The 27,884-nt window shown below is 42.8% G+C and overlaps 1 protein-coding gene across 1 annotated transcript in view; it reads right to left on the minus strand.

Moving 5' to 3' along the window:
* Positions 1-23,847, minus strand: part of GRIN2B (glutamate ionotropic receptor NMDA type subunit 2B) — an 854,212-nt gene extending 830,365 nt beyond the window's left edge. The window contains exon 1 of the mRNA XM_030207195.1: positions 23,452-23,847. Within this exon, the coding sequence (XP_030063055.1) occupies positions 23,452-23,847 (396 nt within the window). The remainder of the gene's footprint in view (positions 1-23,451) is intronic.
* Between the last annotated feature and the right edge of the window lie 4,037 nt (positions 23,848-27,884).

Below are 27,884 nucleotides of genomic sequence, written 5' to 3' on the forward strand. Positions count from 1 at the left end.
GTGCAGGGACTCCATAGCCGACCATAAGGACTCCAACGTTACCTTTGCAGGTCTTACCAACTGTTGTAAAGTTGTATCAGATTTAGGCCATATTTCTCTCAACTTCAATAGTCCAGGTATTGTCTCTAATCCTGAGAAATTCAACCTGGCAACTGAAGATGTAACTGAGAGGCTCAGATTTTCAAGGGACACCCCATCCTGGAGTATCGCTGTATCAAAAGGAAGCCCCTCCTTAGCCGGTTCAGAGACCCTGACTTCCGAGGCCTCAATGGGCATGCTTCCCGACATGCTCCCCACTCCTTGAGCCTGCTGTACTGGACTTCATGGGCTAAGTGAAATCTCACTTTCCTGACCAGGACTCCTCTTTGTACCGGTAAAAGGAACGCCCTGGGATGCAGTAGGCATCACATGTGCTGTGATCGGAGCCTGACGAAGAGCTGGGATTGCAGAGGGTAAGGAGGAAGCTCCTTTAATCTTTCCCTTTCTCTTTGGCATCATAAAAAGACAGGAAATGCATTAAAGGAAAAAACATCTCCCGAAGCTCAGCATAGCACATCTGACCTCGACAACATCTTGGTCAGTCTCTCCAGGTGCCCAATACTTTCAAACATTATTGTAGTTCAAATTCTTTACCATATAGGGCTTCTTTTACAAAACAACCACTAGCAATTCCTACGTGGCAAATGAGAGGAAGCCCATTCCATGCCTATAAACTTCCTTTCATTTGCTGCGCGGTAACCACTAGCGTGGCTTTATAAAAGAAGCACATAGTTAATTTTCCCTGGGATACTTCAGATAAAAAAGCACCAAGTCATAAAAGTTTCAGGCTTTTTCCTTATTAACTTTTAATAGATAGGAAGAAGCCCAATGTTCTATTTTAGTAAATATCCAGTTAACATCTCTTTTAAGTTCAGAAAATTGAATAGAGACTGGTAAAATAGCAGCTTAAGACTTTAGGTCAATATGAGAGAGAATTACTAACCAACTCTGCTGCAGTACTGAGCCTTATTCTGAGGCTGGACAGAACCAGTCCAGACCAGGACTCTCCTGTCACAAAGGACTGGCTGCAGTATAGTCTGAAGCCTGGGTCCAAGAGAAGCTGAATGGTGGTGGGGAGAGGCATACACAGGAAAGAGAAGGGGCATGTGCGATGAGATACTGGAACACTCAAGCTGCCTGCTGCCATGCTGCAAACATGTTTCCCCCCCCCCCCCCCCCCTTTCCACGTAGGCCACTTGACAGCCGACATCAGTGCGGAAGAGCTGAATGCAGTGACTGGACATTGAAGAGAGGAAGAAGTTGGGTGAGCAAAAGCAGCTTGGCTGCCGCCTGAATGTTTAACAACCGGCTTGCAAAATTCCTGAAAAGTTAACAACCGGCTCCAGCACAACACTGCATGAGACCCAGTGTATGTGGCTCCAAACCAAGGTCTCTTTTTTTTTTTCTTCCAGAAAAGTGGCAAGAGACAATATTTCCAAAAATCATGTTACACTTCTGCAGTTTCTTCAGCCTACAGAACGGATTCCAACAAAGAGGAAAAGTTATTTTATAAACCAAGTCATTCTATTTCTTCTTTCTTTGATGTGAAAAGGGTTAAGCTTTTCAGGGATAAGGACACTCTTCTTTAAAGGTTTTACATACTGCTTAGATTCTCCTCCAAAGATACAGTCAGAGTTATTAACAGACACTAACACATTAGTGCACACCAATACCATTAACAGGCATTATTTTAACATACTTCTCATTTTATGCAGTGGGACCTAGTTCTTAATAATGCATTGCAAGTTCACAACATTGGTACATGGTCACATGGCAGCGTATGTTATTAACAGGACACCGCAAACACAGAGGACCGTGTGTCACTACGTAGAAGGATACCAGCAAAAGGAATAGTGAAGGTAGCAGGATTCTTCCACAAAATACCAGAAGGACGAGAGATGTAATGAGCAAAATCTTTATTCTTCAAAACCCGACACAGTACTGTGTTTTGGCGTAAAGCCTACATCAGGGGTCTGTACATAGAATCACTGATGAGAACTGAGTGTCAGGATAACAGTCTTAGCATCTTATTCCTGCCTGTTGCACTGCATGTCCTCTTGGATCACGTCTTTTTGAAGAATAAAGATTTTGCTCATTACATCTCTCATCCTTCTGGTATTTTGTAGAGTACGTTAGTGGCTAGCAATGAATCTGAGACTCGCGTTCTCCTTTGGATTTGGTGCTCACCTCCTTCTCTCTACTTCTAAGAAAATTCCCCTCCTTCCCATGGGAGGCATGCTTTTTTCTCTTACAGTAAACTAGCATCTTAGGATTCCTTTTCTCATTGACTCCCAAGATTACTCCTTAAATTCTCTCAAGTATCTTTATTTAAATCTGAGCCTTCTGCTCCCATTTGTGGACATATTGCAGCTCATGATTTGGGAGACTGCGACTTGCAAGTCAGGCCATCTCGCTCTCCCTCCCTTCACAGGAGAATTGCAAGCAGTGTGGTTTCCTCCACCTTATTAGCTGCAGACTTTACCCTCCCTCCCCTCTCACAGGGAAGGGTTCCCACTTCATCAAACTTACAACTCTTTACTGCAAACTTAGAGCTGGAATTTCTGTGTGGGGCAATGGATACACCGCCACTTCTATATTGGAACATTTATCCTTATACTGGATATGTATTTACCCTTTACCAGTGGCGTAGCTACAGGGGGCCACTGGGGCCTGGGCCCCTCAAATTGGCTCTGAGGCTTCCAGTTTGGTTGGTGTGGGGGGGTCCCCAATCTCCGACAGCTTAAGCATTTGTCCTGCATATGCTCAGTTTCATTAAAACGAGCATGCACAGCACAACTGAGAACAGGACAGGCAATGCGAGACAAGCACGGGACAAATGCTTCGGCTGATGGGGGTTGGGGACCCCCGCCAGCCAAGGTACCTTTGTGCAGCGGCAGGGAGGAACAGAGGCGGGGAGGCAGGTCAAAATGTGCCCCCCCCCCCCCACACACACACTTTGGGCACTGCCCCCCCCCCCCCCCCCCTCCTGTTGAGGTCTGGCTACACCCCTGCCCTTTACCAAGGCAAATTATTCTGGAAAAGTGCCATGGCACCCTCAGGAAGGTGACCCAAGCTTTCCTGGATAAAGAATAATATCCTATAAGCAGTTCCGTTCTATGACTGGTGACTGAGACGTATTGTTGACAGTATGGATAGGAATTGCTAGGCAGATGGGATGGGCCAGCTGGACTTTGTTCTGCCACCATCTACTGTGGTACCTAGGAACTTGGCTTCCTGTCTTTATTTCTCTTTAATCATCAACCTTTTTCTTCTTTCTCCATTCTCACTTTCTATTTGCATTTTCTATCTTCCATTACTTTTTCCATTCTACCCCCCCCCCCCCTTTTTATTTTTTTTTCCTTTTCATTGCTGCTTCCCTTTGCCTTCCCCTCCTCCCCCTTCTTTGATTGTTAAACTGCAGTAATGTCCTGCAGCCTTTTCTTTAACAGAAGGCACTGTTCTGTAAAGCTGAGCTGCTGTAGCAGCCATTGTTGAAATTGACTTTTTAACAATGGCCTTTGACATAGCCGCAGATCTAGTGCTTAAAATACGCACCTCTGACAGCACTGCACGACTGTATGCATTAAATGAACACTGCATTTGCCCATTCCAAAGATGCTATCTTTTTTATTTTTACTTGCCTTTTACTTCCATTTGTACAAATAGGTCATTTGACAACACTGGATGCTGGCTGACGTCCTCTATCTATAGATCAGGTAGTTCACTGAGTATGGAGAAGTATGCTTCTCTCACGCACATCGCCCCACCTGTACACTTCTGCTCATATCCAGGGCCGATGCTAGACTTGATAGGGCCCAGGGCAGATGCTAGTGAGGGGACCCCAAAGCTTGCTTGCAGATTGCCCCTATTTCAACTTTAGGTAGGTTTAGGGCCCCCAGTGATATGGGGGTCCAGGGTAATTGCCCTGTTTGTCATGGGTGGAGTTTGACAGTTTCATTTGGGGGAGGGCAAAGGGTGGGGCATGGCACATTAGCATATTCATTTGCATACATACATCTTATACATATTCATTATAGTTATTCAAAACACACACACACACAAGCCTAAAACACTGAATATGAAGCCAGCATACAAAGGACCACAAAAAAAACATTCAGAGAAAAACTGAAATGGAGACACCCCCCCTCTTCCCAAGAAAGCCAGTCTACAAGCAGGGCAGTACTGGTATGAGAGAAACAGAAATGTTTTTTTTTTTTTTCCTGTACTCTGCAAAATACAAAATTTAAAAAAATACATAAATAAATGTACATTTCACAAAGCTGGTGCATCTCAATCTTTAAAAAAATATTAAATAAAAATAATTTATTTCTTTTCTACCTTTGTTGTCTGAGCACTTTATTTTTCTGATTGGGCTGGTCCCACTCTCTTCCACTTTCCATGTGTCAGTCTTCTAAATTCTTTTCCATTTCTTCTCTCTCCTCTTGTCTTCTTCCTTTCCTTTTCTACATCTGTCTGTTGCTGATCTTTTGTTTTATCAGTCCTAGTGCCATCCCTGTCCCTTCCCTTGCCTCCAATGCCATTCTTCCATCTCTTACCTTATACCCCATGTACTATTGCCTCTCTTTCACAATCTTTTCGGCCCCATTTCCACCCTCACTCAACCCATTCAAAGACCCATCCTCTTTCTCCCACACTGCTCCCAAGTACCCCCATCTTTCAATGCCTCATCCTGTCTCCAGTCATCTAGGTCATTCGCATTACGTCTCAATCGTTCTCCACAGTCAAACCCTTTTCTCTTATCCCTCATTTAACACCTTCACTCATTCTCCCAACTCATCAATATACCCCACTCATACTTAAATTGACAAGTATTCACTATCTCCTCGAAACTCCCACTCCCATCTCTCCCATCTATAATTCACTGCTCTGCTCCCCAACATTCTCCCATTCTGTCACCAAGTCCCACTCATCTTCTGCTCTGTTCCCCTTCCCCCCACACTCCTAGTCACATCCATCTTCTGCTCCTTCTCCATCCCCCCACCCACACTCCCTAGTCCCATTCATCTTCTGCTCCCTCTCCCTCCCCACCAGGTCCCACTCATCTTCGGCTCTGTTCCCCTTCCCCCCACACCCTTAGCATCTTCTGCTCCTTCTCCCTCCCACCCATCCACTCACACTCCCTAGTCCCATCCATCTTCTGCTTCCTCCCTCCCCCCACCCACACCCTCTAGTCCCATCCATCTTCTACTCCCTCTCTCTCCCCCACACCCCCTAGTCCCATTCATCTTCTTCTTCCTCCCCCTCCCCCCACACCCCCTAGTCCCATCCATCTTCTGCTCATTCTCAATCTATCTCTCTTAGTACCCCCACCCCGGTGGTCTCATTTCTTTTACCCTTCCCCACCCAGGCCTGCCCCTGTCTCTCTCACTGTCCTTTCAGCCCTGCAGGGCCCATTATGGGCCCCCCACCACAGCACTGGAGTCTTCCAATCTCTTTCTCTCCTTCCAGCCCCGTGGCACCCAGTATCACTCCCCCCCCCCCCCCCCCCAGTCTTCCAATCCCCCAAGCCGCTGGCAACCTCAGCAAGAAAGCAGTATGCATGCTGCTTTAGACCTGTCCCGGAAGCCCTTCTCTCTCCTACAGCTTCCCGCCTACGTGGGAACAGGAAGTTGAAGGAGAAAGAAAGGCTTCCGGGGGCAGGTCTAAAGCAGCGTGCGTACCACTTTCTCGCTGAGGCTGCCGGCAGCTCGGGGGATTGGAGGACTGTGGAGGGAGTGATACTGGGTGCTGCGGGACTGGAAGGAGAGAAAGAGAGCTGCTGCTGCTGCAGCTGCACCACTCAGGGAGATGCCAGGCAGAAAAATAGGGTGGCAGCTCGTTTGGGGGGGGAGAGAAATGCCCCCCTCGCCCCTCAAACTACACTCCCCCCCCCAAAAAAAACCTATGGCTATGTTGTCCATCCTTAATGTCAGCCTTGCTCATATCTGGAGACACTAGCTGGAAGAAGTTTGGCTTCCATACGTATCCATTCCTGGGCTATGCTACAAAGACTGACAACTGAAAGATACTTCCCAACTGTGATTTTTTTTTTAATGTGGACTCCTGCCCATTGGCAGCTACAGTGAGGTAGTGAACTCAGTCCATGTGTGCCACCAAAAGGGGCTCTTATTGTGCATCCAGGTGGAACAGCTGTCTCTCTCAGTGGTATGCATTTACACAGAAGGAAACATAATAAAAATCAGGTGCTTCACTTTTTTCATCAACAAAGGCTCACAGGAAAGCATCTGAAGGAGCAGACAACAGATCCCCAGTCCATGTGTTTAGACAGATGATATCTGAATGCTTCCAAGCTAGGTAACACGTCTATGCTTTTATATCTAAAAATGAGCATGAAAAATGATATCGCAATTGTACCAGGAGCCTCAGAAGTGTGTCCTCCATAAAGAGAAACATTCTAAAGTCCCTGCTCCCAAGTTGAACCCTTCTTGATGTATGAAGTAATGGAGGCTAGACTTGCCTGGAGGGAATTATAAAAGGGCCTTTCGTTCAAGAGCCCCCTGTCTTCCTTCCAGTCAGGAGTTCAAGGAGCAAGGGTGGCTATAGGTATCCTCTTGGGTACTACATCTAAAAAGAACTACTCTGACAAATGATACAGATTGCAATTTAGTCACAAGCTAGATGGGCTTGAACCAGCATCAAGCTGAAAAAAAAAGGATGCAAAAGAGAAGCAGATTTAAGGAGTTCTGAAAGGAGATGATTTCACTACAGAGTCCAGTGGCAGAGGAGGCCAGTGGCACAAAGGCAAGAGATAACAGGGTTCCATCTATTGGGAAGGAGTAGTGAGAGGGACCCTGCTACACAGGTGCATTCCTGCATCACTCCTGAAAGGACTCAGCACTGAGGTGGAAGGGGCCTGTCTTCCAGGTCCATTCATTGCCTAACAGTCAAGAAGTTGTTTCAATCACTTTTAGCAACTATTTAATTTTCTTGCACTCTTGGGGAGGAGAGCAAGTAAATCTTCCATTCGTATCTCCATGTAGAAGATATATCCCTCAAAACTTGGAAGGACTGAAGGAGTTTTGATGTTTTACACTGAGATAAATAGTAGTAGTAGTAGTAGTAGTAGATGCTTAACTTAGGTGTATATAAATATCTGAAGGTGAAGCTAATGAAACATTCAGCAGCTTTAGAGACCATAAGGAGAAGAAGAATACCCACCCAGGGGCCATCAGATGGGAAGAGGAAGAATGTTAGTATAGAGACCTCTAAGGTTCTGCTCTAAATGAAGATAGACCTCTAATAGCTCTACTAACATGCTGGACTTTGACATGTAAATGTCCCTCCTGTTTCCAGAACAAGGAAAGGGCTCTCTTAGGTAGAAACCGGTTTGTTAAAAAAAAAATCTGGCCTTATTTGAATTTCTTTCTTTGGCTCCTGCTTCCCAGCCATCTTACCACACTGTAAGGGGAAGGATGTCTTTGGCTAGCCCAACCTAGGGTTACCATATGGCTCCAGAAAAAGGAGGACGGATTGAGCCAGCCAGGTTTTACTTCCATTGCTTTCCAAGCAATAGAAGTAAAACCCGGCTGGCTCAATTACTTCCATTGAAAGCAATGGAAGTAAAATCCGGCTGGCTCAATCCGTCCTCCTTTTTCTGGAGCCATATGGTAACCCTAGCCCAACCATTGTGCCTCGAAGAGAAAGGAGTAGAGAGCAGTGACAAGGTTGCCAGGGACACTGTCCTAACCTTCAGATGTAAGCCGCAGCAAGTGAAGCAGTTAGTGGAATTTAAAAAACAGCAAATGAAACTGACCCTGAAAAGTAGTTGGGGACAAGAAGAAACTGTCCCTTGCATGTACAAGGATACAGAAACTTATAGAGAAATTCCCATCTGGGGAAGAATCAGCTCAGAGAGGGTACAGTAGAAAAAGGCTTAAATAGGAGTCTAAAGAGATACAGATAAGAGTGATGCTACTCCTCCATTCCACTCCAGGAGTGGAAGAGTAGCCTAGTGGTTAGTGCAGTCTGCAGTGGCCTTTGATCTAAAGGACTGTAGATACTTTACTGAGGATCATTACATAAAGGTGTTTCATTTAAATTAACTATTGATCAATACATGCTGTTTTCTTTTGTCTCTTTGAATTTTTACCCCGTTTAAGCTTTGCATTTACAATGCATTAGTTGCAAAAATTAATGAACAGTAAATGTAAAGCTTTGTGGTAGCTGTTAGGGGTATGCCATATAATTAATGTAGAGACAGTACACTTATTATGCATAGAAGGCTGGATTCAGTAAATGGTGTTTAAAATTGGCGCTGAACAGTGTTCTATAATGGGCACTCCAGGATGGGTGCCCTTTAGAGAACAGAGCGTAGCACCAGGATCCATGCTCAGTTTTGGCCACAAGGATTTACACCAACTGAAACCAGGTATAAATCCCAGTGTGTAAGGTGGGCGTGAATCCACACTATTCTATAACACTGCGCACATCTTAAAGGAACGTCCCTGAACCGCCCATGTCCCTCCCATCATTACACCCCCTTTGCAGATCTGCATGAAAACACTTAGGTGCTATTCTATCAATGGACTTGTGTGTTTTTGAACTAATCTGCCATTTCTGCACTTTGCCTCCATTAAAATGTGTTTTTGTTTTGCACAGAAGTAGCACCTAATCTTAGGCGCCATATATAGAATCCGGGTGTAGCTGTATTGCAAATAATGTGGATGCATTTCATGTCAAGTTAGCACTTGTTAATTACAAGGCATAGTCCGTGCCCCTTCCCAACCCTTTTCTACATTATACAGCAAATGTTGGAATTAGTGTGCACTGTGTTAACTGTTAGCAGGGCTTTATGCCAACAGTGCACACTATTTCCCCATGTCATCTGCTGAATTCACGTTAGTAAAAGACCCCCTAAGTTAGCTGATGTGAGGCATGTGTTTTTGTTAAGGCCTCGCTAATATATACTTTTCAGGACATTAAATTACAGTAGAATCAGGAGACTGAGTAAGGAGTGGGTGGTTGAGTGATGGTCTTTGCTGATATGTGGGTTATTCTCTCTGTGGATTAATTTTCTTTTCAATTTTCTTACAGCAGCAGCAGTGAACGGGCTCAGGAGAGATCCTGAACAGTTACTGCAGCCCTTAAAGACCATCTAAACAAACTACAGACAGCAGTAGATGAAATCAGTGAAAAATTCAACTCACATTTGAGATGCCTAACTGAAGTACAGCAAAGAGTACAGCACAGGATGAGACCCAGCACATGGCACTTGAATTAGGAGAGCTTCAGAAAGAAATGTGAAGATTACATGACCAGCTGGTGGAACAGGAGAACAGAACAAGAAGGAACGACTGAAGAGTAGTCAGTCTGCCAGAGACACTGCAGGAGTCAGGGCTTTATAAGTTCTTCAGTTCATGCCTTCCTAATCATCTGGACTTTGAGCAGACCAGTCATCTTTCAGTTGTGAGAGGGTGCATAGAACGGGCTCAAGGGGAAACACAGATCTCAAAGCACAAACAGACATAGTCCGTGGCCTCAACTGGCTGGAAAAGGAAAGAATCTTGAGAGCATTTCACAAGTTTGACCAGTTGGAATACGTGGGACACAAACTCCTTTTCTTCAATGATTGTTCCACCTGTGTTGCAGTACAGAGGAAGGAGATGGCACCCTTTTGCACAGCACTGCAAGAGAGTTGAGTTCGCTCTGTAAGGATGGGGAAACTGTAATGTTACTGGGTAAAGAGGTGGCCAAGAAATTTCTGGATGACCCTTAACATCACTGTGAGTGATCCAGGGCATTCATGAGATGGATAAGGAACCTTTGAACCAGTGGGGCAGCAGGAACTGACCTTGCCTGCAAGTTTTCCTGGGTCTCAGTGAACAAAACTTATCTTGTGTTAATGAATTCAGATTTAACAATGCTTTGACATTTTCACTGCTGCTCTGGCCCTAGTTGGTCCAGTTATGATCAAATAATCCGCCTTCCTATTTGAATGGAAATCTCGGGTAACTTGTGCCTGTCTTACACAGATGTAAGATTGTGGTAACTGAACTCTCTATGAGGGATGAGAGGTTTATGTGCTGATTACTATCACGTTAATTATAGGTCATATTGATCCTCCTCCTCTCAAGTGTGTGATCTTTGGGCAATTGTCCCACTTCTAGTTATGTGGGGGCCATTGTCCAGACTCAGCCTTAGAGCCCTGCAACACTATTGGGCTCATTTTTGAAAGAGAAGGACACCCATCTTTCGACATAAATCGGAAGATGGGCGTCTTTCTCACAGGATCGTCCAAATCGGTATAATCAAAACCCGATTTAGGATGTCCCCAACTGCACTCCATCGCAAGGACGGCCAAAGTTTAAGGGGGACGAATCAGAGGCGTAGTAAAGGCAGGACTTGGGCGTGCCTAACACTAAGACGTCCTCGACCCCTTAATCGAAAGAAACAAGGATGTCCCTGATGAACACTTGGCCGACATTACCTAGTCATGTTTTTCTTACGACCAAGGCACAAAAAGGTGCCCGAAATGACCAGATGACCACCAGATATAGTCAAGGATGACCTCCCCTTACTCCCCCAGTGGTCACTAACCCCCTCCCACCCTCAAAAAACATCTTTCAAAATATGTCGTGCCAGCCTCTATGCCAGCCTCAGATGTCATACTCAGGTCCATCACAGCAGTATGCAGGTCCATGGAGCAGTTTTAGTGGGTGCAGTGCACTTCAGGCAGGCAGGCCCAGCCCCCCCCCCCCCCCACACCTGTTACGTTTGTGGAGGAAACAGCGAGCCCTCCAAAACCCACTGCAAACCCACTGTACCCACTGTGCCCCCCTTCACCCGTAAGGGCTATTGTAGTGGTGTACAGTTGGGGGTAGTGGGTTTGGGGGGCTCAGCACACAAGGTAAAGGAGCTATGTACCTGGGAGCAATTTATGGCTTGCATTTGGTCGTTTCTGACATGGACGCCCTTGGTTTCGATTATCGCCAAAAATCAGAAACGACCAAGTCTATGGACAACCATCTCTAAGGGCGACCAAATTTCCGGATTTGGGCGTCCCTGACCGTATTATCGAAACAAATGATGAATGTCTATCTTGTTTCAAAAATACGGGTTTCCCTGCCCCTGGATGGGGACGCTTTGTGAGGACCTCATCAAAACTTGGCCATCCCTTTCGATTATGCCCCTCCACATCTACCTTTGAATCCGGGACACAAGTATAATACTATCTTCATTGGGTCTCCTGGTTTCTTGTTTCTTTAGTTCTTTGTTTCCAAAGTTCTTCACTTTCCAAACTGGTACATAAGGTCAAGGAAATTTAACCTATCTATTGGGTCTTTCGTGGAGCTCAGAGGACCTGATGTTCTGGTGTGAGTGGAAAGAAGGATGAGTGATGACAGATAGAATGGGAGGGGGAGGGGGAGTATGTGTGTGGTTGCATGTGTGGTTTTTGGATGCCTGGGGTGTTATTTGGGTTGGGGATTGGGGGATTGAATGTTTAACAACCGGCTTGCAAAATTCCTGAAAAGTTAACAACCAGCTCCAGCACACCACTACATGAGATCCAGTGTATGTGGCTCCAAACCAAGGTCTCTTTTGTTTTTTCAAGAAAAGTGGCAAGAGACAATATTTCCAAAAGTCATGTTACACTTCTGCAGTTTGAGCATGATGCTTGAACGGATGAATGAGTGGGTTATTGGAATGCAATAGGTTGAGGATGTATGAGGAGTGTCTGTTGTAAACTATAAAAGGGCATTGTTGAGGAAACATGGTGTTTTTCTTTTGCCTTGTGTAGCAGAAGAAATTATGCTTAGATTCCTTTTTATTTGAAATTTCTTTTGTATGATTTTTGAAAGGGATTTAGAGGCAGATGCACCAAAGTCCTGGTAAAGCATGAATCGCTATTTCTACCTTGGTAAAAATTACTGAGGTGGAAATAGTGAGCGATGCCGAAAAAAAAAACGGATGCAAATGCACTGCTCGCAAAAACAGCGAGCAGCTCGGTATCCAATCTGTCAGCTGAGCATGCACAGAACAGCTAATTACTAAGCGTGGCTGCTTTGTGCATGCTCAGAGCAGCGCATGCTATTACAGCTTTCATATACGCATAAAAGCTCCATGTATGAAAGTTGTGTGTAGCTCTTTTTTTCTCAAATTTATCAGCAGCACAGGAAGCTCTACAAAGCAAGGATGGCAGCAAGCCTCATTTCTGGAGAGATGTGCTCTCTCCCTGCCTGGCAGCAGTATGGAGCTGCAGTCTGACAACGAGTGTCTCATGTTCCCGGCAATGGCGCCTTTCCTCAGCAGGAACTGGCTGCCCAAGATCATCACAGATCTGCACCAAGGAGTTGACTGCACTGCCAAGAAATAGTTATCATGCAACAACAGCTCCTGACCACCCGTAAAAATTTCATCCTAAAGGTGGGCAGTCCTTTCTGTGCATCACTCAGAATGCACATTTGAATGGTAATTAGCTCATTAAAATAAATTAAATTAACTTTGCTTACAATTCTCGTTGGTTGCTACCGTGAAAGGAAAAGAGCCCGCAGAACCCCATTTGTGCATGTCTCGATGAACTCTGTGCCTGCTAAACTGGCTAGAACCAGTAAAAAAAAAGCACGTTGCTGGCTCAGTAAGTTTTCTGCATCTGGGCCATAATATCCATTGCTGTTGTCTGTGCCTAACAATCAGTCGCATTGTGCTATTATTGCTATACTGCTCTTCATATTTTTAAGGCATTTTTCTCAGCAATGGCATTTAAAAATACATTTAAATTTTTTTTTCAATGTTATTAAATTCTCTATAAGATCCAGGCGGTTAATGCAGATGAAAGAGCTTTTGACTCTTTATAGGGTGGTAGCTTTGAATTAACTAAGGGCTTTTTTTTATTAAGCTATGTTAGCAATTCCCACATGGCAAATGAGAGGAAGCCCATAGGAACTGAATGGGCTTTCTCTCATTTGCCAAGCTAGGAATCACTACCACGGCTTAGTAAAAGAGGCCCTAAGTTTCTAGAATCTTCCACTGATAGTATTTATACTAGATCTACCCTCCTTATCATATTTTCTGTAGAGAAGGATAAAATACAGGTGTTGAAGACTTATTTTTTAAAAAAAACAACAGGATTTTCTGTTTGATGGTCAAAAAATTCTGATGTTTCTGGATGTGGCGCGAGCCACGCAGCTGAGAAGGAAAACATTTCTAGATTTAAAATGAAAAGTTTTGCAGTTGGGGGTACTCTTTTAAGGATCCCTTATACATGAATGATTTCTTGGCAAGGAAAGCAGTTTGTCTTCTTTGACCTTTCTCAGTTAAAGAAACATATCTATGAGGCAGTTAACTAAAACTGCCTCATAGACTTATCTACATAGGGGTTTATATTGGTGCTTATTTAGAGATGTACCACTAGAAAGTTACATTTGTTTAGAATCTTGTTGATTGCTTTTTTAAAAATTATTTTTCCTTATTGTCTTCTTCCATCTCATAATGGGGACTAAGCACACCTGACTGCCTGTAGATATTGACGTGTATTAATTTCCTTGTTTATTTCTCAGCTATTGGTGTTAGTTTCTGCACTCTGTAAGTTTGGAATTGAAGAAACCTAATAATAACAAAAACAAATATTTACAAATATTTATGCTTTGTTGGCCCTTCCATGGGTTATGGCCACAGTAGTTTTCGCTCAGGCAACGTGCATCGGTACATCATCCCTGCAGTTTTAGGATATGCGGAGCCAACAGTCCCTCAGTGTTCCGGAGATGTTGGAGGGGTCCATTTCTATTATCTTTTCTTGGAACAGGTGAAATGCACCCTGGGCTCTTTTTCACAAAATCAAATGTTTTGAAAGGGGCAGGAAGAAAGAATGACAGCAGGAGGCAAGATGGGCATCCAGTCATGTACGTCAGCCTTGCAATATAGATGATAAAAGTGGTAGACAAAAATACAGACTCCTGGCAGCAGTGACCTATATGTGACCTATATGAGGGCATAACGCCTATAAGGGTATGACGTCTAACCATGTCTCACTCTTCATCTTTCAAATTCAAGCCATTTCCCTTTTTTTTTTTCTTTCTTTAGTCTCAATATGGCTGCCCAGCGTCCTACAGTCATGCTTATACTGTGATAAAATGCAATTCCTACAGTATCTGATGTCTATCTAAACTAGCACCTAATTTAGAGGATGTGGTTTCTACCTAAGAGCCACTAAATGGTACTACAGGTAATCAAGGAGGAGAACAAAGCATCAATTCTAAGGAATCCATCCAGAGTAGACTCCTAGAATGTAGTCTGGTCCCAGTAGAGATGAAAAACCAAACAGAAGGCTTTCCTACACTAAAGCTCAGGGAAAGAGGAAACAGACATGAGCTCTCTGTCTCCTTAATGAAATATGCTAAACCATTCAGAGACTCCACTAAACCCACAATAAGAGCCTTGACAGTAATGCATAAAGAATATCCCTTTATGCATTACTGTCAAGGCTCTTGTGCTGTAAATCAGAGGTTGCAGCAAATACTGTAGAATTACATACTGTATTGCTCAATAACCTACCCATCAACGCAGCAAGCTATAACAGTGCCCTGTGAATTTGCTCACCATGGCAACCCTAACCCTCCCCCCCCCCCCCTCTTCCAGAGGGAAGTGGGAGGCCTTTGGGAAGAAAGTGGTTGCTCTTTAGGGTGGATGGATTCTTTTTTTAGAGGGGGGAGCATAGGTCAGGCATCTACAAATGTTTATTAAATCTAGGAGCCAGCAACTGAGATCTCTCTTGAGTCTTCTTCCCCACCCCGCCAACTTTGTTTATGACTAGATTTGATTATTGTATTCCCTAATGTAGTACCAACTGCTACAACTTGTCCAAAACCTGGCTGTTAAAATACTCTATGGAGCTAAGAAGATTGACAGTGTATCAGAACTTTTGATTAAAAAGCACTACCTCCCCATCTCATATCGAATCATGTTTAAGACCTTAGCCCTTGCTCATCAAACAATTTACTTTGAGATGCCATCATTCCTTTTCAGCCTTCTCATGCTCTAAATCACTTTAAGATCCCTCCATTCTCTACATCAGCAGCTACTTGTAATTCCTACTCACCTACAAATATGCTCCCATTAGGCCAGGGCTACTTGTTTCAGTGTCATGGCCTCTACTTTGTGGAATGCCCTCTCACTGAAATTTGAGAAAGAAAATTCTTTAAAAGATTTTAAGGCAATCCACACAATTTACTATTTTAGGCTGGCCCAGCCAAGTGCAACTAGGACTGTCAAGTAAGAGCTGAGACTGCACTTATCCTGGTACGACTTCATAACCGATGTCTTTGGAGAACTTTAGCATATCTTACCCTCTTCTTGTATATTAGTGGTTAATTTTCCCATCTTATCCCCGTACCCTTCTAATGCTTACATTTGTATTATAAGTGTGTTTCTGTTTCCAATTTCCTCTCCCATTATCGACCTATTTAGAATTGTACACTGCTTAGACATTTTTAAACTATTTGCGGTATAACAAATCTAACTATGAGCTCTCCCAGATAAAAAAGAGATCTTGGTTATTTTGAGCAGAATTTTGACGAGAAGAGGGAACTATGTAGATTCTAATTCCCTGAAGCCCAGAAGAAGCAAAAAACAAGGTGAGAAGTTACTGCTTTCGGTAGGAAATTTTCATACTATCCAAATTGGTGCAAACTTTTTACCTACGGATTTTGCACCAGCTCTCAAAGTACCCACTTACTTTCCTTTTGAAAATTCCCTAACCCAAAGGGCCCACAGACCCTTGCACCACATCTTTCTAACTTTCTTCTTAGCCAAACACCACATGGAGTTTTGAAAATACAAACCTACAGGCTGTTATTCCAGTACCTGGCCCCAGGAATACCTCTGCTGAATGTGAATAAAATCATATGCATCAAGGAACACTGTGTGCGCGTTTATTCACATACAGTGTGGGTGGTTTTCCAGTAGCCCATTCCCACAGGTGACACACAGAATGATCTGTGCAAATGACTTTGAAAATTGCCCTTACTAAATGTAATAAAGGATACTAGGATGTAATTCATGCAGTAGAGCCAAAAATACTGTTCACTGCTTAAAAATAAATAAATAACCTCAACCCCACCTCCCCCAATATTTAATTCACATTAGTAAAGTACATGCCTTTAATTAGCCTGCTTGTGGTCCAGTGAATTCATTACCACATAATGCAAGCTAAAAATGTGGTTCTAGGCTGAAAGGATGCACTGAGCCTCAGAGCCATGCTTGTTTATTTATTTTATTAGCATAGGTTTTAGATATTTCCGTAACCATAGAACCATTTGAATAGCATTTCGGCTGACAATTTTTCTATGTCACAAATTTGTGGGACTTGAACTCTATACTTATAAATGAAGGAGACGTTACTTGGGACTGATCTCTGACGCATCCTTTTATTAAGTGCCAATATGTGCTTAGGGGGAGATTCTATATATGGCGCCTAAAAAAATCAGCACTGAAATTAGTGCCGACTAAGTGTATTCTATAATCAGCACCTAGATTTAGGCGCTGATTATAGAATACGCTAGTTGATATTTCAGTTCCTAAAATTACGTGCATCCATTTACACCAACGAAAACAAGGCATAAATCCTGGCATGTAGATTTATACGCAGTGAGCCATATTCTATAACTACATGCATAAATTCAAAAAAACACCCATGAAACACCCATTTCCCCACCCATAACCATGCCCCGTTTTGCTTGCACATGTTAAAAGTTTGGTGCCCTTCATTACAGAATACACTTTGTGAGTTGTGTACCTAAATTCTATTCAGTACCAATTAGTGCTTATTGTTGCTTGTTAAGTGCTGTTATCAGCGCTCATTAGCTTGTTAAGCTTGTTAAGTTGCACACACCATTATAGAATCTGCTTGGATTTCGGCACGGATCTCTAGATGCGCTTTATAGAATCCCCAGGTTAATGCAGGAAAAATGACATCTGCATGTGCTAATTGTACGGTACTTATTTTTAAAAAAACAATTTTAAGGGACATATCACAGGGGAATGGTATTCAGCTAGGGGCCCTTTTACTAAGGCAAGGTAGGCCTAATGTGGGCCTACAGTGTGCTAAAAGAGCACTACCGTGGCAAATGCTGAGGCGTCCTGTGGTAGTTTTATGCTTAGAACATGCTAATCCCAAATAGCAAAATATTGTTTATTTTCCAGCGCAGGAGGTGTGTCCAAGGGTGGAGAATAGGCAGGCCTGCGCTAATCAGGTACCACGGGCACATTACCACGGGCCACCTGATTAGAGTGGGAGTAGCACGGGAGCCCTAACCGCCTCCTAAATAAGTGGCGATAAGGGCTCCTGTGGCAATGGCCATACGCTACTGGGGAATTACAAAAAAAATATGGCAAGGCAATCATTTTACCGCCGTGCTAAACGTGGCTGCAGCATACAGAAAACCCATGTCCTGACACCACTTTTTGGTAAAAGAAACCCCTAGTGTGCTAACATGACCACCAAGCTAACTGGCTATGTTCCTGCATTAATTAGCACATGGCATGAATTTCAACATTAGCATGTGGGAATTACTCGTTAGGATGTACTAAGCCCATTTATTAGCACAGCTTAGTAAAAGGGCCTCTCAGTGATTAAATGGGAAGACCACATCAAGCTTTATGATTGGTCAAATGCAATCATGTGACTATGGTGACAATTTCACACTATTACAGAGTTTGGATTCACAAGAACTACTGTGAGACTTATTTAAGAATAGGTCTTTTGAGGTTGAGCTTGGAAAAGCGGATGTAGTTAGTACATAATCCTGTTCCTTTTATTGTTAGTATTTTCTTCCATTTCTACTGTTTTTATTTTTATTGTTCTTTTCATTTTCTTATAAAATTATGTTGTAAAATTTTGGAAATCAATTATAAAAAAAAAAGAATAGGTCACAGAAACATAGAAATATGAAGGCAGTTTGCCCATCCTCAGTAACCACTAACTCTTCCTTTCCTAAGGGATCCCACATGTCTGTCCCATGCTTTCTTAAATTCTGACACAGTCCTTGTCTCCACGACCCCCACTGGAAGGCCATTCCATGCATCCACCACCCTTTCTGTGAAAAAATATTTTCTTATATTCCTCATAAGTCTATTTCCTATTAACTTCAGCGTATGCCCCCTCATACCTGAATTGTCCTTCATTTGAAACAGGCTCACCTCTTGTAAATTAACACCACTGAGGTATTTAAACATCTCCATCATATCCCCTCTCTCCCATCCAGGGGCGTATCTGGACTCCGGCGGTAGGGGGGGCCAGAGCCAGAGGGAGGGGGCACATTTTAGCGCGCCCCCCCCCCCCCCCCGCCGCCGCCGCCGCCGCCGCCGCCGAGCCCCCACCGCCACCAATGACTTAGTCTCTCCACCCCCCTCCCGCCGCCAACCCTCCCCCGCTGCCGTTCTTACTTTTGCTGGCGGGGGACCCCAACCCCCGCCAGCCGAGGTCTGCTTCCACCTGCCGCTGCCTTCAAAACTTCTTCTTCAGCCGGCGGGGGACCCCAAACCCCCGCCAGCCGCCCCGCGCTGTTTAAAATTCATCTTCGGCCTCCGTGGCCGTGCTGCTGGGATAGGCGGCGCTGTTGAAATCCACTTCGGAGTTGACGTCGTTGTACGTTGTACGTGCTGCGACGTCAGACTCCGAAGTGGATTTCAACAGCGCCGCCTATCCCAGCAGCACGGCCACGGAGGCCGAAGATGAATTTTAAACAGCGCGGGGCGGCTGGCGGGGGTTTGGGGTCCCCCGCCGGCTGAAGAAGAAGTTTTGAAGGCAGCGGCAGGTGGAAGCAGACCTCGGCTGGCGGGGGTTGGGGTCCCCCGCCAGCAAAAGTAAGAACGGCAGCGGGGGAGGGTTGATGGCGGTAGGGGGGGCCAGGGCAAAATCTGCGGGGGCCCAGGCCCCTGAGGCCCCACGCAGATACGCCCCTGCTCCCATCTCTCTTTTTCAGCATATACATGTTGAGGTTCCTAAGCCTGTCCCTATATGTTTTATGACTGAGACCGCTTACCAACTTTGGAGCTGCCCTCTGGATCGACGCCATCCTGTTTATATCCTTCTGTAGGTGCGGTCTCCAAAACTGCACACAGTACTCTAAATGGGGCCTCACCAGAGACTTATACAAGGGCACTATCACCTCTTTTTTCCTGCTGGTCATCCCTCTCCTCATGCAGCCAAGCATCCTTCTGGCTTTGACCGTTGCTTTTATTACCTCAAAAGTCCCACAGTGTTTTTACTCAAGTTTTTTCACTTGATTCTTTTCGTGTAGAGTTCTTTCTCCTCCTGAGGTTTCAGAAAAGTAAAACCATGGGCAAAAGATGCACTGTTGAAATCTGTAAAAGCTAACTGTATTGAATACTTTTTAAATCTTCTTTTATCTTTTCCTCCCAAAACTTAAATTTTATCTTTTCTCTTCTCTGCAACCAGTTTGCAAATATTTTACCCAGCAGCAAAGATCCAACTGGCAACTGGAAATAAATTAATCAAAGAGGGTTTTTTTTAAATTCCTTCATAGTTTTTTTTCTAATTGAATTCAGACTTTCTATCATGCCTGTCCAATCTTCTGGTGCTTCTGGTACTGTTATCATTAAAATGTTATATCCCTTAACTCACCCTCACCATATGGGTGAAATCATCTTAGGAAGCAGCCAAGGTCTAATATTATTGACCCCTCAGGAGTTTAGGGCTGCAATACAAATTGTACACAGACAATATTCAATTTTGTTTCAGCATTCATAAGAACATATGATGGCGTTATACAAACGCTATTGCAATGCAGCACTAAGTACTCTGATCAAAACAAAGTGCCAGTAAGGCATGCGGGTTAATCTTTGTTTTTATCGGAGTACTTAGCACTGCATTGCAATAGCGTTTGTATAGTGCCATCATTCATGTTTGCACAGTCTTTTTAAAGACCAATGAACCATTTTCAACTCTACTGCACAATCCCCTTCTTGCATTATATCATCACACTCCTGAGGCAGGTACATCTGTGCTGAAAAGCGGTGCCGTCTTGAGTCTTGATTTTGAGTTTTGTGCACTGTTTTTTTTACAAATCGCAGTAATACATTTTATCTGTTGATCCCGTTGTTTGTCCAGCCTTCCTTCACTTCCCACTTTCTGGTGTGTGAGAAATCTCTTAAAACATATTTATTTCACCAAGTTTTTGATGGCATTTAATATGTTCAGATGGATGGCAGTAACAGTATTTTGAAATTAAGTCACAATGAGGGGCATTTTCGAAAGGGACGTAAAAGTTGTGATTTGGAGGTCCTTGCAAACCAGAGAAATCTAGGGGCGGGGAAACCTGTATTTTCGAAACAAGATGGACGTCCATCTTTCATTTCGAAAATACCGTCAGGGACGTCCAAATCCTTAAATTTCGCCATCCCTAGATTTGGACGTCCCTTGACATGGACGTTTCTGATTTTTGGCAATTTTCAAAACCAAAGACATCCATGTCAAAAACAACCAAATGCAAGCCATTTGATCGTGGGAGGAGCCAGCATTTGAACTACACTGGTCCCCCTGACATGACAAGACACCAACCGGGCATCCTAGGGGGCAGTAGACTTCATAAATTGCTCCCAGGTACATAGCTCCCTTACCTTGTGTACTGAGCCCCCCAAAACCCACTACCCACAACTGTACACCACTACCATAGCCCTTACGGGTGAAGGGGGCACCTATATGTGGGAACAGTGGGTTTTGGAGGGCTCGCTATTTCCTCCACAAATGTAACAGGTGGGGGGAATGGGGCTGGGTCCACCTATCTGAAGTGCACTGCACCCACTAAAACTGCTCCATGGACCTGCATACTGCTGTCACGGACCTGAGTATGACATCTGAGGCTGGCATAGAGGCTGGAACGACATATTTTTAAAGTTGTCTTTTGAGGTTGGGAGGGAATTAGTGACCACTGGGGGAGTAACGGGAAGTCATCCCCGATTCTCTCCAGTGGTCATCTGGTCATTTCGGGCACCTTTTTATACCTTAATCATGAGAAAAACAGGTCCGGGTGAAAACGTTCAAGTGTTCGTCAGGGACGTTCTTGTTTTTTTCGATTATGGGTCAAGGATGTCCAAGCGTTAGGCACACCCATGTCCCGCATTCGCTACGCCTCCAACACGCCCCCTTGAACTTTGGCCGTCCTTGCGACGGAGTGCAGTTGGGGACATCCTAAATCGGATTTTGATTATACCAATTTGGATGTCCCAGGAAGAAGGACATCCATCTTTCGATTTATGTAGAAAGATGGACGCTCTTCTCTTTCGAAAATGAGCCCAAATGTTTTCAATGTTATTTGATATTTTTTATTGTATATGATATTTTATTTTTGTATCATTTTTTGTTGTTTTGGCTTGTTTATTATTATTGTGTATGTTATAGCTTGTATCCCACCTAGAATTTTTTTAGATAAATAGTAAATAATATAATTTGCATATCACGATCCTTTTGGTTAATACAGAATTTGGACTTTTGTCAAGTTATATAGAGGTGAACAGGAGAAATATGCTGCCTCATTACTTAAATCGCTGAAAACCCATCTGTTCAAGGAAGCTTATCCAAATGCCACGACCAAACCCTACGAACCCACCTATTCATCACCTGTTCCCATGACAACGGCTATGACTCAGACCATGCCTCCTCGAATTTTTCCCTATGCTTATCCTCACCCTATCCCTGACTATCTCAACTTAGCCTAAAACTAGCACCTCCTCCTACCTCCTCTACCCACTCTCCCTTATATTATAACCTATCCACACATCCCCATTACTCTGCTAAGCTTAGCTTGTTTTTCTCTGCATTATACTTTGGAATTCAACTACTATGTAAGCTGCATTGAACCTGCTATGAGTGGGAAAGTGTGGGGTACAAATGTAACAAATAAATAAATAAATGCCATCAAAATGTAAACATGAACCACCTTAATGACTTTCATTGCAATGTTTACATCATCTGTCATTGGGAAGGACCAAAAACCTACAAGTTTCCAACACCACAAGCCTATGCAAACTGTTGTCTGTAGCCAGTGATACAAGAGATGCCAATCAATGTAAACATGATAGAAATTGTTGCACAATGATCATATAAATGGATATGAAGGAGTTAGAATCAAAGATTTCCTACTGCATTTTACCCAATGTGTAGCAACAGAGAATGAGGAAGACTGATTAGCACTTGTTTCTCCTGTCATTACAATGATAAGAAAACACTGACAAGAAAACCTGTCTTTTAACAAAGAAATTCACAGATGTGATAGAACAAAACACCATGACACAAATCCAGACATAATGACAATGGAAAACAAAACATTCATGAGTACCAAAATAAAAGACATTGCTGGCATGTGAAAGTACAGTAAGAGAAGGAATGTGCCTTGTGCTATCCTCTATAAATAACCAATGAATGAGAAGACAATCTTCATAGCTGTAGTGATTTTCACAGGGATTCACCAGAGCTACCCATCATCATTGTTCAATTTTGTCAGGCTCAAGTGAAGGGGAGTTGGAGGAAGTGGAGATGGAGGAAGATGTGAAAACACAAGGAAAAGGGATGAAAATGGAAAAAGAAGCAGGCAGATGGGTAAGAATGATTGTACAGACAGAAAGAGGATGTAATGAAAGGAGTTAAAGAGGAAGGGAAATCTGGACAGGAAAAAAGGTGAGGAAGAGAAGTGATAGAAAGGAGGAAACAATGGAATGAAACTGAGGGAATCCAATATAATGGCAGACAACCAGCGCTAACATGTGTACTGCCTCTACAACAGTAATAACATTATTGTACTATATCAGAGTTCACAATGACCCAGGATTTACTTCTCTACAAAAAGATGAAGTCAGTGGACACTAGGATTCCTCCTTCATCCATACAGAACTAGATTCTGTATATGACACCTACAAAATCGGCACCAAAACAAAATATACATAAGCGTATTCTATAAAGTATGACTAAATTTAGGTATACTTATAGAATATACCTAAATTTCTGCTCGGTTTATAGAATACACCGAGCATCCATCCGTGCAACTAAATTTAGTTGTGGGCAGTTATGCTGATGCCTAAATTAGACATGGACTGGGTGTATTCTATAACAATGTGCATAGATTTTAGAAATGCCCACGGCTCGCCCATTCCACACCCTCTTTTGCAACTATGCGACTTAGAATTTACTAGCATCACGGTATAGAATATGCTTAGACAGTTGTGCCTGTAAATTCTAATTAATGCCAATTAGTGTCAATAATTGCTTACTAATTGGCAATTATCAACGCTGATTGGCCTATTAACTAAGGTGCACGCACAAATACAAAATAAAGGATATGACTGGATTTTCACATGCAACTCAGGTTGCGCTAGATAGAATCTGGGGGATTGTTTATCCCCCAAATGAGAACTAAAGTAAAAAAAAACTCTTCTTCTTACCTTGTCTGCCATAATCATTGAAGACCCACCATGAATACCCAGGATAGGTGTGAGGGTCTGGGCAGAGATGAAGTCCAGAATTTGGGCAATGGCTTCCTGGTCTGTGTCATCCCCGAAGACAACACCTTGAATCTTTTTATCAGACATGAGATCACAGATGCGGGTGATGATGCTCTTGGGGTCTGTCTCATTCATGGTGACCAATTCAACACGAGGTAGCACGGACAGGTCATGGAAGTCATCTTTCTCATGGGCATCTTTGATGGCCACCTCATCTGATGTACCCACCAAGACTACAGCGATACCCACGGTGGGATGTTTCTGGGCATGGCCACCCATTATGAGTAGCGCCATGAGGCAAATTTTTAACAAGTTGCATAATCGCACAGGCCTCATCTTCAGCTCTAATACTCCCTGTGGGGAGAAAAGAGGAGCAAGAAATGAATGCAACAAACAACTATGGAAACTCAATTCCAAGAGAGCACTGAGAAATATTACTGAAATGCTTACATTAATTTCAAGTCAAACCTCATGTCAACAAGAACATAAACTTTTACATAGCACTGGTGGTATAGTGGTTAGAATGCGGGGCTGTAAACTATTCCTGTATTTCAGGGATTCCCAATCCAATCTTCAATACACACCAAGATAGTCTAATGTTCAGGCTATCCACAATGACTATTCATTCGTGAGATAGATTTGCATATAATAGTGGCGATGTATAGAGATCTCTCTCATGCATATTACCTGGGGATTTACGAAAAAACAGACTGATTTGGTTTCTTCCTAGGACTGAGTTAAGACCCACTGCTCTATCTACTACTCACTGATTGGTTACAGGCATGTTGTTTAATCTTCCTCTGTTCATACTTAGGCCCTATTTATTAACCCATGATAAAACAGCTCATTGTTGCGCTATTTTACCAAGCAAATATTTTCAACAAGATTCACTAACCTGTGGTACCTCCCCATGATACGGCAGGTTTGTGAATCCTGTGGTAAATTTACTTTTGCATTACTGAAGGCAGAAATATCACACATTTTCAGCCACAGTAATGTAACAGAAGTGGGTCCAAAGTTAGGCCCACTGTCTTTTACAGGGCTCGACTGGTGCTTAATCAAGAATATTGAACCCCCTCCCAATCCCCTTTTAAGTACCCGCCAAGCCCTCCACCCTCGATCCCTTTTCAAAATAATTCCATAGAATCCCAGACATCTGTTCCCCATATTCTCAATCCCCTTTCAAAACACCCCCCAGACCCCAACCTCCCTACACCCCCAGCACTTACCAGGGTTTTCCTTAATGCAGGAGTGGGTAACCATGGTCTTTGAGGGCCACAACTCAGTCGGATTTTCAAGATTTCCACAATGAATATTCATGAGATCTATTTGCATACAGTGGAATTAGTGCATGCAAATCAATTTCATGCATATTCATTATGGAAAGCTTGAAAATCTGACAGGGTTGTTGTGGCCCTCGAGGACTGTGGTTGCTCACCTCTGCCCTAGGTGGTAGTGGGGAGGGGGAGCAGTAGGAATTCCTGTACACTCATTTCCTGGTGGTTCCCTGAATCAAAATGGCAGCCTCAGCACCCTAGTGGTAATACTGCTAAGGAGTCAAGCTGCCAAATACTATATTTTTACTGTTTCTTAAACTTTTTAGATCATGCACACCCCTTATCTTCTAAGTCAGACTGTTTATTTTAGTGTAGGGTCTTATTTTTCTGAAACTGCAAACTGTCTTGAATAACCTTCATTAGATCTGGCAGGATATAAATAAATTGTAACCACTGCCCTCACCCCAAAAAACGACAAAATTAACTTATTCCCAGTAATGTTATATTAAGCATTTTATACCCCTGCCTACCAACAATCCAACCTGTGACATCTTGTTATTGGACTAACAATATATTTGTGACTAAGTTGAAAGAGCTGATTTCCCTTCATCAAGTCAATGTAAAATAAGTCTATTTCTGCCTCAAACCATGTAACATGTGAGTCTAAAAGTCCTATTTTGTATAAATAGTTTACATCGGTAAAGGGCCATCAACAGTTTGCAGCTTGTTTTACAAATGGCTTGCTGAACATGGATTCTTTTCTTAAACTCTCTATAAAAACCAACAACATTAGGCAATCTAGTCTATTCTAATACAGCACTTGTATTCCGTCAACTCCCCCTGGAGGTTCAAAGCGGATCCGTTCTTAGTATAGAGCAAGGGCATACCCTAGGAATTACAACAATTTAAAAATAAGTAAATATAAATTAAACAAAATATTTTTAAATTAAATTAAAGAAGTCTTTAATAAATAATTAGAGACAATACAAACAGACAAACACAACAGCAAATGCAGACAATAATACACAGCAGAAAAGTATCATAGACCCCTAAATAATATTAAATAGAACACAGTATAACAACTTCTATATTTTTTTGCAATTTTCTTAAAATATCCTCCCCCCCCCCCCCCCAAAAAAAAACCCCATACCTCCATAAAATACTGTGCTTAAAAGGAACAATGTGAATTAAAAGGCTCCCAAATCACCTCCCATTTAGATAAAGTTTTACAACGAATAGCCCTAAATCTTTCCATTTCACATATATACCACAACTTATTCAACCACTTAATCAAAGAAGGGACTTGTGGGGTCTTCCAATAGGTAGCTAGTGTAACCCTAGCTGCTGACATAGCATGGCAAACAAGCAGTGACTGAGATGTGGTTAGACCTGGAGACTTACCCGGAAATAGAAAATATTCAGGAGAACACCTAACAGGTCTTGAAAGCCAACACTGGAGCCTAGACTGAATTGCTTTCCAAAAAAGCGCGCACCTTTACACAAGTCCACCATATATGCCCCATAGTACCCTTCTGACCACACTCCCTCCAACATAAAGGCGATAGCACAGGAAATATACGATGCAAAGGAGCAGGGGTCAAATACCACCTATACATAACTTTTACAGCATTTTCTAGGAAAGGAACAGATCTAGGAAAGGAACAAAAACAGAAAGTTTAGATAATGCATTTTCCAAATTTGTCCAAACATCATCACCCAATGTCAACCCCAGCTCCCGATGCCAAAGCAAACGATGTTCAACAGGAGGTCGCGTCTTTCCATGCTGATAAGCGTACAAACAAGAGATAAGACCCCGCGTATCCCTAGCGTCTTCACACAAATCTACTAAAAAAGAATCCCCCCTAGTCACTTGGTCCTTAATGGCATGAGATAAAAGAAAATGTTTTATTTGCAAATAAGCAAAACTATCCCGTGCAGAAATTGAATAAATATCCACTAGAGAGTTAAAAGGCACCAAATTACCATCTTCAAAAAACTGACCCAAAGTCTGTAAACCTGCTATAAACCAATTCCGAAAAGTCTTGAGAGAATGACAAAATAGAGTATGATTTTAAAGATTTTAGTTCAAAGGTAATGAATTCTATAATTCAACTGCTCAGAAATTCAAAGAGCTCTCTAGGATCCTCTTAAAGCGGAGTCATTTGACTGAAGGAAAATAAAATAAAAAAACAAAAAGGCACACAACTGCTTACAAAACAGTAGATAAAAAACAACAAAGCAATGGAATCAAATGCATTTATTGGAACAATACCCGACGTGGCCACGTTTCGCCCTCAGGCTGCGTCAGGGGTATAAACTATCAAAAGTGTATGTAAATATATCATACACACTAGTAGTTCCAAAAATCTAGTTCCATTTATCTGCTACTTCCAACTGAACTGATATCAGTTCAGTTGGAAGTAGCAGATAAATGGAACTAGATTTTTGGAACTACTAGTGTGTATGATATATTTACATACACTTTTGATAGTTTATACCCCTGACGCAGCCTGAGGGCGAAACGTGGCCATGTCAGGTATTGTTCCAATAAATGCATTTGATTCCACTGCTTTGTTGGAAAATAAAATAAGAAAGTCTCCTTAGATCTATGTGGTCTAATCAATTTTGGAAAAGAGAAGATCTCTACCAAATATTCAGGACTAGATCCTTCAAAATGTTTAAAAAATAATACAACCCATTTTAAAGAGAATTCTAACTTGAACTGGTAGCCAATATAATTTGATCAACAACAGTTAGATGTTATCATATTTCTTTATTCCAAAGATCAGTTTTGCTGCTACATTTTTCAGTGTTTCAAGTTTAGATCTTAATCTAACTGATATACTAGACTATAAGGAGTTACAATAGTTAAGGTGTGAGATAAAATCTTGCATCAAATAATAAAAAATGTTCTTCAAGAAACAGTGAACGAATGCTGTGAAGTTGATGTAATTTGAAAAAAATCTTACCCACAATTGAATTAACCTGAAGTTCAAAGGAAAAAGTTGTATTGTAACCCCCTAAGGGGTTAAAATTTCTAGTTATCTTGGGGGGTGGGAGGGCTTTGCTGGTGTCCAGGAGCCCCAGGGTATTTTG

Source organism: Microcaecilia unicolor, chromosome 1, assembly GCF_901765095.1.
Source record: "Microcaecilia unicolor chromosome 1, aMicUni1.1, whole genome shotgun sequence".
NCBI lineage: Eukaryota > Metazoa > Chordata > Amphibia > Gymnophiona > Siphonopidae > Microcaecilia > Microcaecilia unicolor.